General features: G+C 46.2%; 1 protein-coding gene across 5 annotated transcripts in view; it reads left to right on the plus strand.

Moving 5' to 3' along the window:
* The window catches only part of LOC117238159 (protein Skeletor, isoforms B/C), a 49,089-nt gene extending 31,645 nt beyond the window's left edge, over positions 1-17,444 (plus strand). For 4 of the 5 annotated variants that reach the window (XM_033502838.1, XM_033502834.1, XM_033502826.1 and 1 more), the window contains exons 3-12: positions 558-783; positions 1,678-1,789; positions 14,557-14,795; positions 14,885-15,065; positions 15,201-15,221; positions 15,337-15,727; positions 15,885-16,205; positions 16,368-16,491; positions 16,753-17,047; positions 17,161-17,444. In XM_033502838.1, coding sequence (XP_033358729.1) covers positions 558-783; positions 1,678-1,789; positions 14,557-14,795; positions 14,885-15,065; positions 15,201-15,221; positions 15,337-15,727; positions 15,885-16,205; positions 16,368-16,491; positions 16,753-17,047; positions 17,161-17,283 — 2,033 coding nt within the window. In that variant the 3' untranslated portion in view covers positions 17,284-17,444. The remainder of the gene's footprint in view (positions 1-557; positions 784-1,677; positions 1,790-14,556; positions 14,796-14,884; positions 15,066-15,200; positions 15,222-15,336; positions 15,728-15,884; positions 16,206-16,367; positions 16,492-16,752; positions 17,048-17,160) is intronic. The other variant, XM_033502855.1, reaches the window with a different exon arrangement.
* The last annotated feature ends 357 nt before the right edge of the window (positions 17,445-17,801 follow it).

Below are 17,801 nucleotides of genomic sequence, written 5' to 3' on the forward strand. Positions count from 1 at the left end.
TATTCGCTCGTCCAACTTTATGGGGCCTGTCGAGCAAATGAAATGAAATTCATGCAAATCGCGGCACGGCCGGCTGGTCCGTCGACGCTTTTGTATCGGGGCGGTGATGCGTCCAACCTATATCACGAGGGTGAAACCGTACTTCCCCCTTTTGCAACCGTGAACGTAGCCTCGAACGAAGTCCCGACCGCCGCCGCCGCCGCCGCGTCTTTTCGCGGTCTCGCTCGTTTAGGCTCCAATTCGCTCCATATGTTCGACGTTACGTTGGAACCTTATACGAATAACAATCGTTTAATTAAACTATCAGACGGTAGAGAACTGCATTTATCCGAATTTGTCGGGGGCAAACAGTTAATCGTATTGGAAATCATGCAACGTGGGTTCACCGATTTGCTCCACTTGTATTTCTCGTTGGCGCGATAGCAGCTCGAACGAGCGGGTTCGACGGGTGAAAGTTGGCTTGATCGAGCGTTAAATAAAATTTCGTTAGCATAAACGGAGTCTTAATTTTTTAACAGTCTACCGTCGACGTTAATCGATAAAACGATCTGTTACAGGTCATGCAAACAACGGACCCAATTACTACGGAAAATTAATCGGCTCGTTGAAGAACTACGCACATGGAATCAAAGGAGACGTGTACGCCGTGGACGACACGACGATATTCATAAAAGGATTCTGTTACGATGGTACCGGACCGGACGCGTACTTCTGGGTGGGCAATAGCTCCACGCCCACCCCACAGGGTTACATCGTCCCGTATCCGGAGATAAAGGAGGGCAGGTAGCAATGAAATTCTTTCTTCGCGCGTAATTTTCCTACGCGTGTTTCTATCGTTGTCGTTCTATTCCTACTGAAATCTCGATCTTGTGTCGACATTCTTCTACGTTCGAGAGGCAAACCGAGTACACTGGTTCTCGCACGAACAAGCACGAACGAAGAAAAGAAGAAAGTTGCGTATGCGGTCAGGGTTGACGCCTGATAGGAACGCCGAGAAGTAGGGGAAGAAAAGAAAAGGGGGTTCGGAGGTGGACGCAAACGGCATACCGTAACCAAGGGATGAAACGAAACTCAAAGAGCTTGTTGCGTGCGTCGAAGGGACAGACGGTGAAAGGGGAGAGGATAGGGCGGAGGATGAAACAGACGGAAGGCCGGGCGAACGGATTGCGGGGGTGCAGTTAATAAAACGGGAATTATACGGCCATCTCGTTCGGATTTCGTCCACGCGAGCACTTTATTACGTTTCCACTCGCTGTTACTTGTCTCTTCTGCGTTCCGTTCGTTGAAATTCGGTGAAAAAAGTTGACACCGTCTGAGACCGGCTCGGCCTCCTTTTCCACCCTCGTCGCAACTCTGCGAGCCTTTTAAGTCGCGAGAGATCGCCGTGCACAATAACGATGTCTCGCTTAAACGGATCCAATCGAACGGAGATTATTAGAGGACGGTATTAGAAGTATTTGTTCCTGTTCGACCGGCTCTCCTCGTCTTCTCGAATGTTCGCGAGCACGATCGATACACGGTTGTTTGCCAAAATCGTCGACGCGTTGCCCGGCCAGTCGATGTACGATCTCGTCGGTGAAAAACTGGTCGGCAAAAAGCGCGGTACTGCTATTAGGATAGTTACGAGGACTACAACACGCTGGATCCTTCAAACCTTTTTCTTGTTGTTGCGCTCAGTGACCCGGTGGTGCTCAAATTGTACAACTATACGGACATCATTCTGAAGCTGCCTAACGGGAAACGGATACGGGACATCAAATGGCTGAGCGTTTGGTGTCGTCGATTTACCGTAAGTCAACTCCAACGTTTCCTTTCTTTCTGTCTTCTATTTACCGTGTGTGTCCGTCTCTAGATACATACCTATGCATGTACCTATATGTGTCATATTTATACGTAGGTATATACGTATATGGAAAGTATCTTTTCACGAGAATATTCGCTGCGTCGAGAATCTATTCTAAGAAATCTTAAACTTTGCTCCTCGTCTCCTATCTCCCCGTATAAATTCCCTTGTCTCGTTGAATCCGATGATAGAACGACGATCCTCTGTAATCTCGTGTACGGCATTTCCAATAAATTTGTGCGACATACTCGGCTGCTTGGTCGCGGCGCGGAGAACGTGGTCGTGGCACGGAGCCACCCCCGTCGCGCGACGTTTTATTCGAAACCCCACGACGCGCGGAGAATGGAGATAACTTGATTTTTGAGGAGGTCCATGGGCCGCCCTATCGGACATGCATTCGTGGTCAATGGTGCGTGTGAGATGGATACGGAAGCCGAGATCAGGGGCGTGCACGCGTTTTCGCACATACACATACGCGAGAACGAAGCGGCATAGCTCGGTGCGTGCACGCACCCAAAGCATGCATTTATGTCGTTTCTCTCCCATCCCCGGTTCTCTTCGCTCTTTCTATTTCTTCCGGCACTACTTTTCTGCTTTCGACTTTGCTTCCATGAATTTTCACCGAGTCGCATCAATTTATGGGTTTGGCATAAAAAGCATCTAGTTTTCTAGCAGAAATTTACATTTTCTCGTACAACTCGCGCATTCGATGTTCGACGATTGTCTGACGTTAACGAACATAGTAAGTAATCCGGAGTAATTGGAATTTCGCCAAACTGGCGATTTTTCTGTACGCATTTCCTTACCGCGATACGCTTTTTGCGAGGTTCGAGAGAAGCATTGCGAAGCTTAACGAATCTGTCCATCCTTTTCGCGATTCACCCTCTTGCACGCCCACTCGCTTACCCACAGATCCAGAGTCGTCCGGTCGGTCGCACGAAAGTCAGTATCGCTTGTTGGAAATATCCGAGGGAGAGAGAAAAGGTTTGAAACGAGCATATCGACGGTAGAGAGCGGAGCTTTTGCTCTTATATTAGGAGGGCTTTAATATCGAAGTCTGAGGGGTGCTCCCATACCGTGACAACCCTCCATCAGACACGCTCTGTCACCGCAAAACGCGCTGTCCGCCGCCTATGCTCCATTCTACAGGGTGTCCCGTTACGATCCGCCCGGTAAGTGATCGTCGAGTCCTTTAGTATAAATCGATTCCTCTCTCTCTCTCTCTCGTTTTGAGTGCACCGATCAGGAACGTGAGTAGAAGCCAGACCAGTCGTCTAAGGGGAACACGATGAATGTACGATCGTGATTTTGCGATAGGAATATAGAAAAGGCTGTTCTACCATTTCGCGAAAGGTTGCCTGGAAAAGATTGAAACGTCGCTTTCGAAAAAGTCTATTTGTCATGGAAGTAACATTTAAATACAGCGAAAAATATCCTATGTTATGTAGCGCGATCGGAATTTTCCTCTTATCCGACAGGCGCATAGGTAAGTTTGAAACTTTAATAACCTTAATAAAAAGAAAACGTTAAAAAAGAGATGGAAATGAGGAATCGGGTACACTCGGTTTCCCGCACTAAGGTCAACACCCTGATAAAGTTTAAGAAAATTAGCATCGTTAAAACAACGGCATTTCCAGCGACCGCTACACGCGACTGGAACGATCGCTGAAACGCGCGAATGTACCATCCTCCGATGGACGATGTCTATTTGACGGCGTCTCGATACAACGAAAAATCCCCGAAAATACGATCCCCGGAAGGGCTTTGGTTTCTTCGATACGGTGTTCCTCCATTTATTCGTGACTCGCTAAAGATTTGAAACGGCTGGTGGGGTGTACCGATCTCTTGAAGGGGCTGACCGATACACACAACAGGGGTAGGTTTTGCTTGGGTATCTGGTAGACAGGAGCTGTCTGTCAGTCGGTACACCCTCGCGTTACGTCGAAGGATGTATTGTTGGAATAAGCCTTCTTCTTGTTCCGCTTTTCCTTTTCCCCCTTCTGTTCTCGTTCCATCCATAGATACACCGCTATCGCTGCGCGATGCTTGGGTTCCTTTTCAAAAGAACTCCAGGAGATATCCTTGCTCGATATCAAACCACCGTTCAATGGACCACTGATTCAGATAGGATTTAGTAATTTTTTTTTTTCCAGCTTCCATCTCCCCTTGCCGGGCAGACCAACGTCCAAAACGGTCTCGTCACTTTTGCACGCGATTGGGGGAAGCCTCCGACTGCCGGGATCTTATCCGCGGGGCTTCCTCGGGGAATCCAAAACGTTCAAGCCGTTGATCGCTCTTTCATCTCGATCCGTGCCTTTCTTTCTTCGTCTTCGAACCGCTTTTCGTTAGTGTATTCTTTTGGTGACCCGTGGCAAACTCTATTTGACCAGCGTGAAAGAGAGAGAGAGCAGCGAAGAAAAAGAAAAGAAGGAATTCCGATGGAAGATACTTTGTTCGTTCTTTGAAATATATTTGAAGCATATCCTGCTGCGATGCCTTAATTCGTAAGCTTCGTTCGATCGGAGAGTAGACGTACAATGAGAAGAGAAATATCGACGGATGACAAACCGTAGAGTCTGTCGTTACGTATCGGTCTGACCAGTGAACGACAGCAACTACTGCGGCACGCGTTGCCCACTCGCGCTGCCTGCGAGGAAAAATCAGAAGAAAACGAAAGAAAATAGAGCGGAATAGCTTCACCCCGGAATCTCGTGCTTTCCGCCATTATGAATATGCACGGTTCGCGTTACAGGTATTTAATCTTTCTCTGTAGCTTTCGTGCGATTACCGGATATGTACGATAATAGACAACGACGGACGATTACGCAATTGGAATCGCGTTGAAATATATGTTTCGTTTAATTTATTTGAAATAAATTAAAGCGTAATACGGTGGATTTAGTCGATTCTAAGATATTGCAAATCGATCCCCTAAACGACAAATTATAGATTGGTGGCGCATTTAAATTCTATCAGCCGGGGTATCGCTCCAACCACCGGTTTTCGGCGACGGTTGTGTTTTAACCGGAAGAAGAAAGGGTCGTCCTGTGGGCGTGTCACGGCATTTGCATTTAAATTCTCCGTCTCTTTCCACGAACACTGGGAGTTAATTAAACGCCTTATAGTTTTCGGGGTGGGATGACGAAGTAGGACTGTTTGTGGCACCAAGTGGACGATCCTAGCCCGCTAGAACGTCAATTAATAACCGTTTCAAACGGGTTGTAAATACGAGAATCGCGTTCCGTTTACGGTATACGATCCTCGACCAGTCTACCCCCGTTGTCAACTATCGCGTCTAAAAATATTTCTAACGTTGTGTAATACGTATTACGGTCGTATCTTTCGTTTCGTTGGAATTACGAGACTGAAAAAAATATCAATCTCGAACGAAGATGAAAAATATATACGTACGTAGCGCTTGTTTATTGAAAAAATATTGTCACAGATTACGCAGTCTTTGCGAGGGAAAAACGTGTGGGGGAAAAGCGGGGCGAAAACATGAGCAAAAGCTCTCGTATAAATCGTTTGCATTGACAGTATTTATTGTGCCGGAGCGACAAATGTTTTCCAACCACGTTGAAGGACTTCTCGGAAAACACTCCATGGCATTCCAGTTTCGCTCTTTCCAGCCGGTCGACGCTAATCGTCGATCGGAAACTGGTAATATCGTCTTCAAATATTTTACCGCTGACACGATCGTTAAACACATATCGATGGCGCGGGGGAAAAAAAAAGAAAAAACGAAACATTTACAAAATACACGGAATAACGTTTGCCGGTCTCGAAGCCACCAAAATATTTTCACGTTGGTTTTAATACCGCCCCTTATAATAGAATCACTCGAAAGCGAAGGAAACAATGTTCCTGTTAAATATAAAAATTCCACTCGAAAAGCTTAAAAACCGCGGGGAAAACAGCAATGCGCGTATAAAAGTGGTTCTGTTTTAATTTCATCGTATCAGCGTTATCGTAGCTAAAAAACTCGTGGTAATATTTAACCAGGCTGAATAAAACTTTGTTTTGCAGATTCTTTCCTATGATAATTTCTTAATTTTAGAACAATTTACCTCGTTAACGATACATCAGTCGCTAGACTCGTTAACGTGCTACGCATCTCGAACGCGATTTTGGCAACTAAATTACCGGTGCTTACCGGTGATATACCGATCGACCCATTCGCAAGACCAGCTTCAACCCGTCGGTAACTCGGCCAGTTATCGTTTTGTAAAAGTTACGCAAAGTTGTAAGTCGAGAATTGGATCGGGCCCATCGCTAGTCCTGGGTAAGATCGTTGCGCATGGGCAGAAAGCAGCTCGCCGGGTCGATGTTGGCCGGGGCTGGCTGACTGGCTGCCGGCTGCTAACCGAGGATGCTCTCCCCCTTTCTCTTCGTCTCTATCTTCCCTCCCTTCTGTCCTCTATCCTCATCCTCTCCCTCCCTCTCTCTCTCTCTTCCCTTCTCTGTCCTAAGTCTAACTCTTCTCTGTCTCCGTTTCGCTTCCTCTTTCCCTCCAAAATTCTTGCCGTCGCTATTCACGCGCTTGCTTCCGCTTCCACCTTTTGTACCGTTGTATCTGCAAAGACCCCCCTCCCCTTTCCTCGCGACAGTACTTTTTGGAAAAATTATTTAGTTTCGTCATCGTTTCCTCGTTTTCATTCCCATCCACAGATTCGCTCTCTCTCTCTCTCTCTCTGTGAGCTTCGTTTCTTCTCCGTGCCAATGCCTCCGTTTCTTTCGTTGGCGTTCCTTTTTTCCTCTTTGAAGCGATAGTACTCTCGGTACGATGGTCATTACCCTTGTCTGCGGCGTCGCGACTTCCTGGTCGCTTCAAAGAGCCGCCATTTTGAGAAGACTTGGCCGATGGCTACGCGGTCGAGTGGCGAGGATCAACCGCTTGCTTCGAAAGATCGAAGATACCCTCGATCGAAGCTTGAGAAAGGAGCGATGGCTCTTTGAATTTTAAAGGGACGATATCGCGGCATCGCTGGCTGCCATCGCTAAGGATTTTTCCAACGACGGAACCGAAAGGCGAAAGCCGTCTCGTCAGTGCTCGTTTCAAAAACCGACTATCGATACCGACCGATAAAGCGCAAACGCCGACAAAGGGATTGCAAGAGCCGAATAAATTCTATTCTCGCCCGTTACATCTTGCTCGCAACGCGCGATTACTTATTCCGCGAGACGAAGATCTTCACCGAGGATGGTAATTTTAGAAGCTGTCGTAGGATTCGTTACGGACATACGATTACGCGATCGCACGTTTTTACGAAGAAAACTCGTTTGTAATCGCGTAACGCGGCCTATGAACCGAACCGGGTGGCGTGTATTGTAACAGGACGCCATTTTGAAGCCACCCCAAAGCTCGGCACACGTTTCAAAGCAGCCACAACGGTGCATCAGGTGCATGACGGTGCTGCAGTCACGCATATATGAGGCTATACACGCGTACATCGTGCGGCAAGTACCGTTGGAATCTCGCCAAACCTATAAACTTACCCTTCCGTCTGAAAAAAATCGGTACGCCATCGAAATTTTAACGCGGTCAAGCTAATCGACCAAGTTTAAACGGTTATCTTTTGTGTTTCCCTCCCTGCCTACCTGCCTGCCTGCCTTTTACCCGCCCATCCTACTCGTCGTCGAATGAAATAGAACGATATACTAACGAGAAACGCGAACGCTATCGCGCGTTGCAAAAAACGAACAACACGCAGAAAAGGGGAAAATTAACACGAGTACGAAACACCTGCAGCCACGAACTTTTTTACTGTCTAAGTAACCCCCCTGTTGGCGGGGCCGGCGAGGGCGGAAGGGGTTACCGACCATGCATTTCCACGGTACATATGAACAGTATCTGCGCAGGCAGCATTCGGATACACATAAGTGGTCGAGTACACACGAGTAGACGTGGAAATGAAATACCGGGCAGAGTGGTTGGCTGGCGATGGTGCAGAAAGAGAGCGGGTCGGTAGCGCGTTGGTTGGCAAAAGCGATGGAAGCAAAACGAGTGGAACGAGGCGAAGTGGAACGAAGTTAGTATCTCGCGTCTGACCAGCGACGTACTTGAACAAAAGTTATCATTTTTCGTTGCGAAACGAACGAACGAGCGAGCGAGCGAGCGAGCGAGATAGCGAACGAATTCCATCTTGTCTCCTCCATTTTCACCCCTACTTCCATTTCCTTCTACCTGCAGGTCCGTTGGCAGATTTTTCTTTTACCCGTTATCCATCGTTCTCCGGGCCATTCTTCCAGCTTTCTATCTTTCTACTACTCCTAACTACTCCTTTCTATCTTTCTTTCTATAATTTTCTTCTCGCTTTTCTTACCCTGTAACTCGTCTCTTCCTGCTCGACTCGCCTCCTCTCTCCTCCTAACGTCTACTTCTCGGCGTATCGGTTCGCCGATCTCTTTCTCGCTTTGCCCCGTGGTTCTTCCATCGTTGTCTCTCCCTTTTTCGCTCATTCACCCCGCTCGTCGGTTTCTCGCGGTCTCTCGTCCGTCTCTTTTCCAGCGGCTTCTCCCTTTCTGGCCGATTCTCTGGCTCGTTCGCCTCTCCTTCGCACCCTCTGTCATCCGCTTCCCCTCTATATATCTTTCTCGCTCCCGACACGCCGATTGGACGGGAGCTTGCGAAAGTTCCAGGTATCCCGGAGGACCGCCCACCGGTCCTCCTGCAGCCGGGAAAGTTTCGTCATTCCGTGCAGAACAGGGAGGGAATCCGCTGCTGATGTTGCTCCGTCGGCGACGCTGTATACCTTGGCAATTGGTCGGCCCTATTCAGAAATCACGCGACACGCCACTTTCTGATAACCTCCGGCACCGAGGTGTAATTAAATTTCCAAGGATTTCGCGAATGAACCTGGACCGTGCGCCCTAGATCGGTACGCTCGCGTAATCCACATTTCCCAGAGACTTTAGAGACGTTTAACGTAAATATTTTATCGCGTTATTTGCTATTCTTTCTTCTTTTCTTTTCTTCTTTTTCTTTTTTTTTTTTTTTTTTTTTTGATATTTCACGAATCTTTCCGTTGATAAAAACGTATTAGTTAAATAGGAAACGAGTTCGAGGAAATATATAAATATCGAGTAATATGGTACAGAGCGTGGAGCAATTACGTTGGCAAGTTTATAAACCGATATCAGTCCCCAGGCGGCGCGCGTGGAAACAGCTCGGTTGGAAAGAAGTTCGAAGTGACGCGAGAAATCCATGTAATTAGACTGGTGAAACGTATTTAACGGGAGCTTATCCCCGGTTAGTATAAAGTTTCGATTAAAAAAAGTTCCATTAAATCCGCCGGCTAAGATATAGAGGAATTACGAGGAGGGGAGGCTCTTTTAATTTATCATCTGCTTTAAATCCAACGGACGCTGCTTGATAGAAGCGGTCCTTTTTAGCTCCGATTTCCAAGGTTCGGCCAATTGCCAGGATCGGAATTTCACGAGAGCCTCGTACAAACGCGATGATACTTCCTGACCTTGTTCCATCCTATATCCTTCGTCCATCTACGCTTGACCTTCGAATCCATTCGTCATCGTCCTACCTCGTACAAATTATTTACCTCGCTTGAAAATACTTTATATTTTGATACTTTACCTGATCGAACGATTAACCGAGAAATCTCGGACGTCGTAAGATCGTCTAGACGTTGAGACAACGTCGTGACTGCGTTATCAATTTAATCGTCTGTTGGCACGACGTCGAACGATAATCGCGACAGACTAGAATCGCTGGCCCGGTAGCAGTAAAGTGCAACATAACGTGCGTTTGCTCTCGTTTGACGAAGAACAGGGATAAGGGGCGTTGCTATCGAGCCTAACGAGGCTCGATGTCTCAATTTCCGTAAGAACGTGCGCCTCGCAACAGGGGGTGACCAATCCCGAAGGGGAACGCCTGCCTGTCTGACGGCGATACGGAGCTGATAAGGTGCTGAAATAATATACGGCTATGACTTGTTCGGAATCCCTCAGATTCGGATGCATCGTCGTCCCGTTTCTTTCTTTCCTTCGTAATTATTAGCCTCCACTGCCGAGATTATCGCTAAGGGATCGGCAAACACGGATGAAAGCTTTGGGGAGAAAGATAGAATCGATGTGTGTATCGCTGTATCGGACACGTGGTAGCTTCTGTAAGTTACGATTAGATTAATTTATTTCCTCGATCAATTTTTATTACGATAATTTTGCTAATCTTATGTTTACTTGTTTTAACAGAAGCAGTTGTTATATTAGTTTTGGATCGAAATTTTAATACAACTTTATTTGGATTCTTTCTAGAGTCGTTCTAGAGTCTGTATCTTAATTTTACCAACACTTGGATCGTTTCCTCAAATTATAGTAAATTAACGAGAATCCATTAGGGCAATTTCTTTCCGACATATTAAAGGGATCAAAGTACAATAATAATTGGTGAATGTAAAGGCGAAGGGAAACGCACAGAGACGATATTTTTCAGTTACAAGGGCAGATTATTAGATCCGTTCGTCCTTGATCGTCTCCCTTTCCCCGGGATTGTTTCTTGATGCTATCTCTGACTCTCCAGTTTGTTAGGGGGATTTATTTGATTGAATATCGACTGCTCGGGCACCCGCCTTGGTTATAACGAGTATATCAGCATCGGCCGTATCGCACCCGTCCACGGGGACCACCCCCGTGAATTGCGTTCATGGGGCGGTACGGGTCTTAATCCAAATCAACCGACCGGGGTCTTGGTCACGTTTTTTTCGAAAATAACGTAAGAAAAATGATCGCGGTGAATTTATTCGGAAATCTTGTTCTCTGCGAACAGGTATAATCCGAGATTCTAAATCTTCGAATCTGCAAACCTTCGAATTTTCTTCGATCCTTCGCATTCTTGTAACGCGTGATCGCGAGTTTATAATTTATATCCATTGCCACTTGGCACGGAAAAACGTTCGCCGTGTTACGCGGAAGACATTAGATTTAAAGAGATTTACGCAGGGGTGCGCGCATGGCGCATACATAGACTCAAGACTCGCATAATAGAACCCGATTCGAATCTAAATCCCAGCTTACGAGATAAACAGTCTATTAGGGGCTGCAGTAACCCTCGGTGAAACTTCCACCGGCCTATAACGACCAGATCAAAGGTACCGGATCGACGAGGACCCCTCGTGACCATCGTATCCCGATTTATAAACTGCCGGTGTCTTCCCTTCGCGCGACTTCAATTTACCGGAAATTTTATTCCTCCGATCGATTACAATTCCGATTAATAATATTCGGATCATTTTCGAGGAAATTATTTATCGAATTTTCCATCGACGATTATTAGCAGAAACACGAGTCTAGTCAGACATTAGCGATTCTTATCTGATAATGAAAAAAGTTCGACGTAAAGGGGAACGTCGTTCGAATGGAATTTCGTTCTAATGGAAAGTTTATCAGAAGCTAGTTCGATAAAGGGCGATTAATTATTGGCTGCGGATGATACCGTACGCGGCACGCGATCCGTTCGACGATCGACGTCGAAGTATCGCGACTTTCCCGGCCTTTAGCGATTATCGCGAAAACAATGGCATTCCTACGGAGGCCGCGTGATGGCTTCCGGGGGAAAATCGATGTTGGAAAGCGAGATGAAAAGTTTTAGCCCGTAAACTGTCCGGGATGGACGGGCGAACGGATCTCGCGCGAGATCCGCGTGAAAGAGACAAAATGAACGTTTGGCGTAAAATATCGAGCAAGTTCGTTTTAATCGAAGGTGTAACGTTTCAAGGAAGATCGTGGAATCGCGTGGGCGATAGTAACGAGTAAATAAAAGGTATTGGTTGGACGATGTCTGCATTTAATGCGAAGGGTTGTCGTTAAATATCGAAGGAAGACGCGTGGGTGCTGTCAGATTCGAACGTTTCGTATTATAGCGCCCACGATTTCGTAAATTTACAACGTAATTAATCGCAACGTGAATACCAAAGTTACACAACCATTGTCCCGTTTTCAATGGAATTTCTTTCGCGTAAAACGCTTTACGCGTAGGCACCTTAAATTGTTTTCGAAATTACCTTCTCCCTCGTGTACGTTTGAACAACATCGTACGGTATCGAGTACGTCGAGTAACAACGAATTAATCGACGAGTAATTCATTCATCCGGGGACCCAACGTGCAAACTCGGGTGGACCCTCGACTCGCATACTCGCATAAGCACCAATTTTCAGAAGATCTCGCCCACTCAAAACACCATTAAGCTCGAGTTCTAGTTCATTGGTAGCCGGCATCTCCGCTCCTCTCTCTCTCTCTCTCTCTCTCTCTCTCTGTGTCTGTCTATAGCATTGTCTGCGTATACGCGAGCACATAACCACTCGCAGAGGGTGGATATGATTGACGAGCCCTTAAACGAAATGGGATTAATGCGCGTGCAAATTTCAAACTCAGCCGACGGGAAGGGAAACGTCGGGCCCGGCTTGCCGATAATCATTATTATTAACGATGGAATTAGTATTCGACGAAGTGCGGACTCGGGAGAACTCAAAGGGAGCTACTTTGCTTTCCGGGCGCCGACATAATGCCGACGAAAACTTCGTAGACAATGGCGAAAAGTTTCGCATCCGTTTTCTTCCGTCGTTTCCAATCGGTCCGTCCAAATGTTTAATTTCCTTCGCCGTTTTCCGATCGCGTTGAACTTTAAAAATAAAGGTGAACGTTAATTTGCCGGTTGAATGGCCAAAAAGAGTGTACATCGGTGGAAGATTAATTTTTAAAAGCGACGCCGCGAACTTCTTTTGCTCGCCAACTTCCTGCCTCGCCGGAAAATTATTAATCGAGTAATCGGCTAGTCGATCCTTCGCCCAAGCTCCGGTCCCATTCGCGCACCTTTTCACCTGCGATTTTTCCCTCGAAATTCAACGCTACCTGGATGTATCTACCCTGGTTCGAGTCAGTGACGCGTGCTTGCCGTGCGAGACAATTCGTGTTATCATCGTCGGTTGGTATTGGAAAAGTAATCGCGAAAATAAGATCACGTGGAAGGAGCGTTGCGAAGGAAACGATTAAAGAGGCAACGACAAAGGTGACCAGTTTCAAGATAAAGAATAGAGCGACTAGTTCGCAAGCAAGTTCGTCAGGATCGTCGTACGTTATACGTTTTAACTAGAAATCGGTCTGCAACGGAATAGATGAATTTGTAAGTTCGTGAAATTCCACGCTTCGAAGAGGCTCGTACGATCGGTTCAAGACGAAAGTGAAAGAACGATTTTTGAGGAATCGCTGTTCGAAATTTTCCGCGCCGTTTATCCATGGATCAAGTTGCCGAGACAAGAAAAACGACAAAGTTGCCGGGAGAGTGGTTCTCCTGGAAATTTCTTGGCCCAATTGCAGCGACGTTCTTCCGTGACTCGAAAAGCTTGTCGGTAGGGAAAAGCAAATAATTTAACGAATCCGGCGACCCTGATATGGAAAACTCATATCGTCGGTTCAAGGTATCGCGCGTATCGATCTCTTTGTAGACAAAAGTCTGCGAGTCGGTTCCAAAGAACATCTCGAAACGGGCGGAATCAGGCCACGTATACAGTAGCCTTGAGCGGAATATCGAAGACGTCGAAGATATTCACCGACTTTTCAATCTTCCACTCTTGGCACACTTCTCGAGGAGTCGATAAAAAAGACAATAGAAAAATAGCGGCCGACAGAGCCGGTTAATCGGTCTACGCCAATCACACGTGCAAGTAGATGCTTGAACCTATTGAAATATCCTTAAATAGTCGAAACAAAATTGGCACGTTCGGACCGAATAAAATGGCCGAAAACGAAATAACTCGCTGTACATATAAATTTGCAAAGTCTCTTGATCGATCTAAAACAAAGCGGCTAGCGAACGTTTTTTAAATATTTTTAAATGACTTAAAAACGGCGTGAAAATGGGAGAAAAAAAGGAGCAGAGAATAGAAGGGGAGAAAGAGGAAGTGTATAAAACTGTATCGTACGCGAAATAGATTTGTCCAGGGTTACGGAATGAGTTGAGAAATCGTCGCGAGCGCTGAATTTTCTCCCATAAAACGTTCCCCAGGGGATAAGCGAGTAGATCACCCTGTATACGGGGTGGAATCCGTTTCTCGGATTTTACGAGGTCCCGCTCGAGATCTTTCTTTTTCTACTTTCGTCGGTTCTCTCTCTCTCTCTCTCTCTCTCTCTTTCGCCCTTTAAACCTCCACCTCTCCAATCGCGTTCCTCTCTTTTTCTTTCTATCGTTATTCCACTCCTGCGCTTTCCTCGTCTCGCTTATTCAGACGTTTGACGGAACTTAGAATATAAACGACCCCAAACCAGGCCCTATCGATACGTCAGCTTCAACAGGGGGTAAGGAATGATAGATCGACTTTTTCGACTGGCAGGGTGTAAATATGCGGTCTCTGAAAGACAGCTTGATGAGACGGTTCCTGTTCGACGCCGGAAATCTCTCTCTTTCTCGTTCTCTCTTTCTCTCTCTCTCTCTCTCCCTCTGCCTGCCCTCTTGATCCTTTACCTTCGACAGGGAAATCGAACCTTCGAATCGCTCGACTTTTTCGTGAAACTCGGTCCCACGCGAGACTGGAAGAACTCTCTTCAACAAGAAGATCAGAAAAGTTAGAGAATGCAATGTCCCGTGCAACTCTGAGAAACCTCAACTTTAAATTGTCGCGTTATACGTCGACGCTATTCCGTCGCTCGGATTTCATCGGTGCAAATGTTGGATCGAATCAAACTTACGTCTAATTTGCCGCAGGTGAACTTCGGAGACGTTTTCATCCCGGCGAACCTGAAAGCGCCGAAGGCCAGAGTGCTGCCTGAATTCTCGAGGTTGGCGCACGGCCTCCGCAGCGGCAACATCACCATCTTAGATTGCAAAACTATTTACATCCCGAATCTGCATTACGACGGCGCCGGTCCTGACGCTTATTTCTGGGTTGGAAACGGTTCGGAGCCCAACACGTTTGGCATCAAAGTACCGAGCGAGAGACAAAGGTACGTCGTACTTGATCCATTCCATCCGTTCGAACTTTCCTTTAGACTTCGTGCGTTACGAATAAAAAACGAGCATTCGCATTTTACAGCTTGGCGCCATTAAGTGGTTATCAAGGAGCGGACATAGAAATCGTTTTGCCGGCTAACTTGACCGTGCACGACATCGACTGGCTGTCGGTTTGGTGCGTTCAGTTTAAGCACAACTTTGGACACGTTATGATCCCGAAGGACCTCGACGTTCCACCGGCTCTTGGACAGACAAAGATCGCGGTAACTGGAAACGAACTGTTCGCGAACAAACTGAATTTCATTTCTTAGTATTCATGCACCTGTTAAAAAACGAAAGTTACGTTCGTTCAATTGAATCTGACATTTCATTAACGAAATGTATTTTTATCGGGATAGCCGCCTTGGTGGTACGATCCTGTAAGTAACGTAGAGTCTATCAAACAGACGATTTCCACGTGTCAGAAACGATCATCCGTTTTAAATACAAGCGTGGCTCCTATATAAAAGGCAAAAACTTGCGTTGTTTTTGCAGACAAGCAGCACGCCACCACCGCCGGACAAGGAAACGCCGCCTCTGTCGAAACTCGAGCTGACCAATTGCAAAGAGTTAATGGAGGGCCGTGTGCAGGTCCAGTGGGAGATGATAGGAGACGATATCCAGATCAGAGTGTCCGGCCGGATCAACGAGGACCAGTACGTTGCGTTCGGTTTATCCGGTCGCGAAGGAAAGCCCGAGATGATCGGTGGCGACGTGGTCGTGGTCGCTTACGACAACAGAACCGGTAAATTCATCGCGGTCGACTATTATTTGTCGGATTACGCTCAATGCGACGGCAAGAAGGGCGTGTGTCCCGATGAAAGGGTCGGAGGGAAGAACGACGCCGTTCTTGTGCACGGAGAACGAAAGAACGGCGTGACGACAGGTAAGAAATTACTTTTTCAATGATCGCCAAAAGCATTTGTACTTATCGTGGCATTTATATACGTACTAATCAATTAGGACAAAGCGTATTAAATTTATTTATTTCGTTCATCGTGGAAGATTACAGCGTGACGTAACGTTCGCGATCAACATTTCAGTTACTTATATGAGACCTATGAGTACAAACGAGCCGGTAAAGGACAGAATGATCCCGAACACGGAGACGAGCGTAATCGCGGCGATAGGACCTCTGAATATGAGAGGAGAAGCCAATGCTCATCACAGTTTCGACAGGACGAACGAGGACATTCGTATTGATTTTACGTCGAGGAACGTGCACGAGTGTACAAATTCCCTCTACAACCTCCCGGACATGTCTGACATCGAACCCTGGCCAGCAGCCGTAATCACCAACGAAACTACCTTCAGCACGAGGATCGGACCCGCTGGTGGCAAAAGAGGATACACGAGGATCACAGGTATCCTTGCTTGTATGCTACGTTCGTTGGATAGCTTTTAAAACGAGTGTTAACGAGAGAACCTTGGGCTATTATTTTTAACAAATCGTTTTATCCCGTATCTTTTTTATACGTTCGTGTCGTGTTGTTCGAATATCGTAATGATCGACGATTAAAACGTAGGACAACCTGCTTGGGGAATCGCGTGGTACATCAACGACTTGCTGATCCCTGAAATCACAGTGGAGAGAGGACAGACGTACACGTTCATAGTCGAAGGTGGGAACGATCCGGCTAATCCAGCAAGGCGAGTTGAAATTTCAAACTATTATTAGTCCGGTTTGTATTCTGTTTCCTTCATTTCGCCGCTCCTTCGATGTTCGATAATTATAGGAAATTCGTAGCGCCGGCATACGTCGTTCACTGCCATTCGATTACAATTTTCCATAGAATTTTCGAACGTATCGTCGAAGCCATTGTTTTACGAACTGTTTCTTTTCGAAATTACCTGCGAAATGGTAAGTTTCTGCTTCGCGTAGAGTGCAAGAACGCGATTTCTTTCCTGTAGGTACCATCCATTTTATATCACCGACAGTCCAGAGGGTGGATTCGGTCAAAAGACCGAGACAGAGCAAAGGGCACAGAGAGTGTTTGCTGGAGTAAAATACGACACGGACGGATATCCTTATCCCACGGCGGCTGGTCGTTACTGCGAATGGGTTCACAAGACGGTAGACATGAGCGCGGATATGGAAACTTTTGAGAATTTCTTTGAAACCCTTAGACTAGAGTGTGACAAGGGTGAGCCCGCTAAACTCGTTTGGACCGTGGCTGAAGATACTCCGGATTTGGTCTATTATCAGGTACGATTCATAAAGATACAATCGACATCGTATGAACGCGAGATCGACGCTTTTGCCATGATCGTGTCACGAATAAAGAACGTTATAAGAACGAGAACAATTTGTCTCCGCAGTGTTACACGCACAATAACCTGGGCTGGAAGATAAACGTTGTCAACAGCGCACACGCGGCCGTGCCGTTACTGTCGATGGTTACAACGACGTTCGTCGTCGGTATGTTACAATTCATAAGATGAATTAACCCTTAAACATTGCCTAAAACAATACGCGAGGAGTTACGAGCGTACGTGCGATCGCAAGGCTAGATCTGAAAGAAAACGAGACGAAGGGAAAGGTAAATTCGGATTCGAAGGAAACTCGCGTATATAACGACGGTGATAAAACAAAAACAAAAAAAGGCGATTGTTAAAATCTGCTGAACACGATACAAGGTTGTAAGAAAGTACTTAGCTCGTAAGGTTTAATCGTACGTAACAGATTAGCAGAATATTTTTAAGATCTCTATCAGATTCAATATTTCATATTATACTATATATATGTATATGTATATGTATATGTATATGTATATGTATATTTATATATACACACATATATATATATAATTATATATATTGTATACATACATACATACACGTATTAACACGGCACTTGAGGAGAACGAGATTCGAGGTGATTTTTAACGTTTAAGAATTTAAGAGACTACTTAGGAAAAGGAGAGCGAGAATAATTTCTGACAATAATAATAATTCGGGAG

The sequence above is a fragment of the Bombus vosnesenskii genome, unplaced genomic scaffold, assembly GCF_011952255.1.
Source record: "Bombus vosnesenskii isolate JDL3184/JDL3185 unplaced genomic scaffold, Bvos_JDL3184-5_v1.1 scf7180000013264, whole genome shotgun sequence".
Classification (NCBI taxonomy): Eukaryota; Metazoa; Arthropoda; class Insecta; order Hymenoptera; family Apidae; genus Bombus; species Bombus vosnesenskii.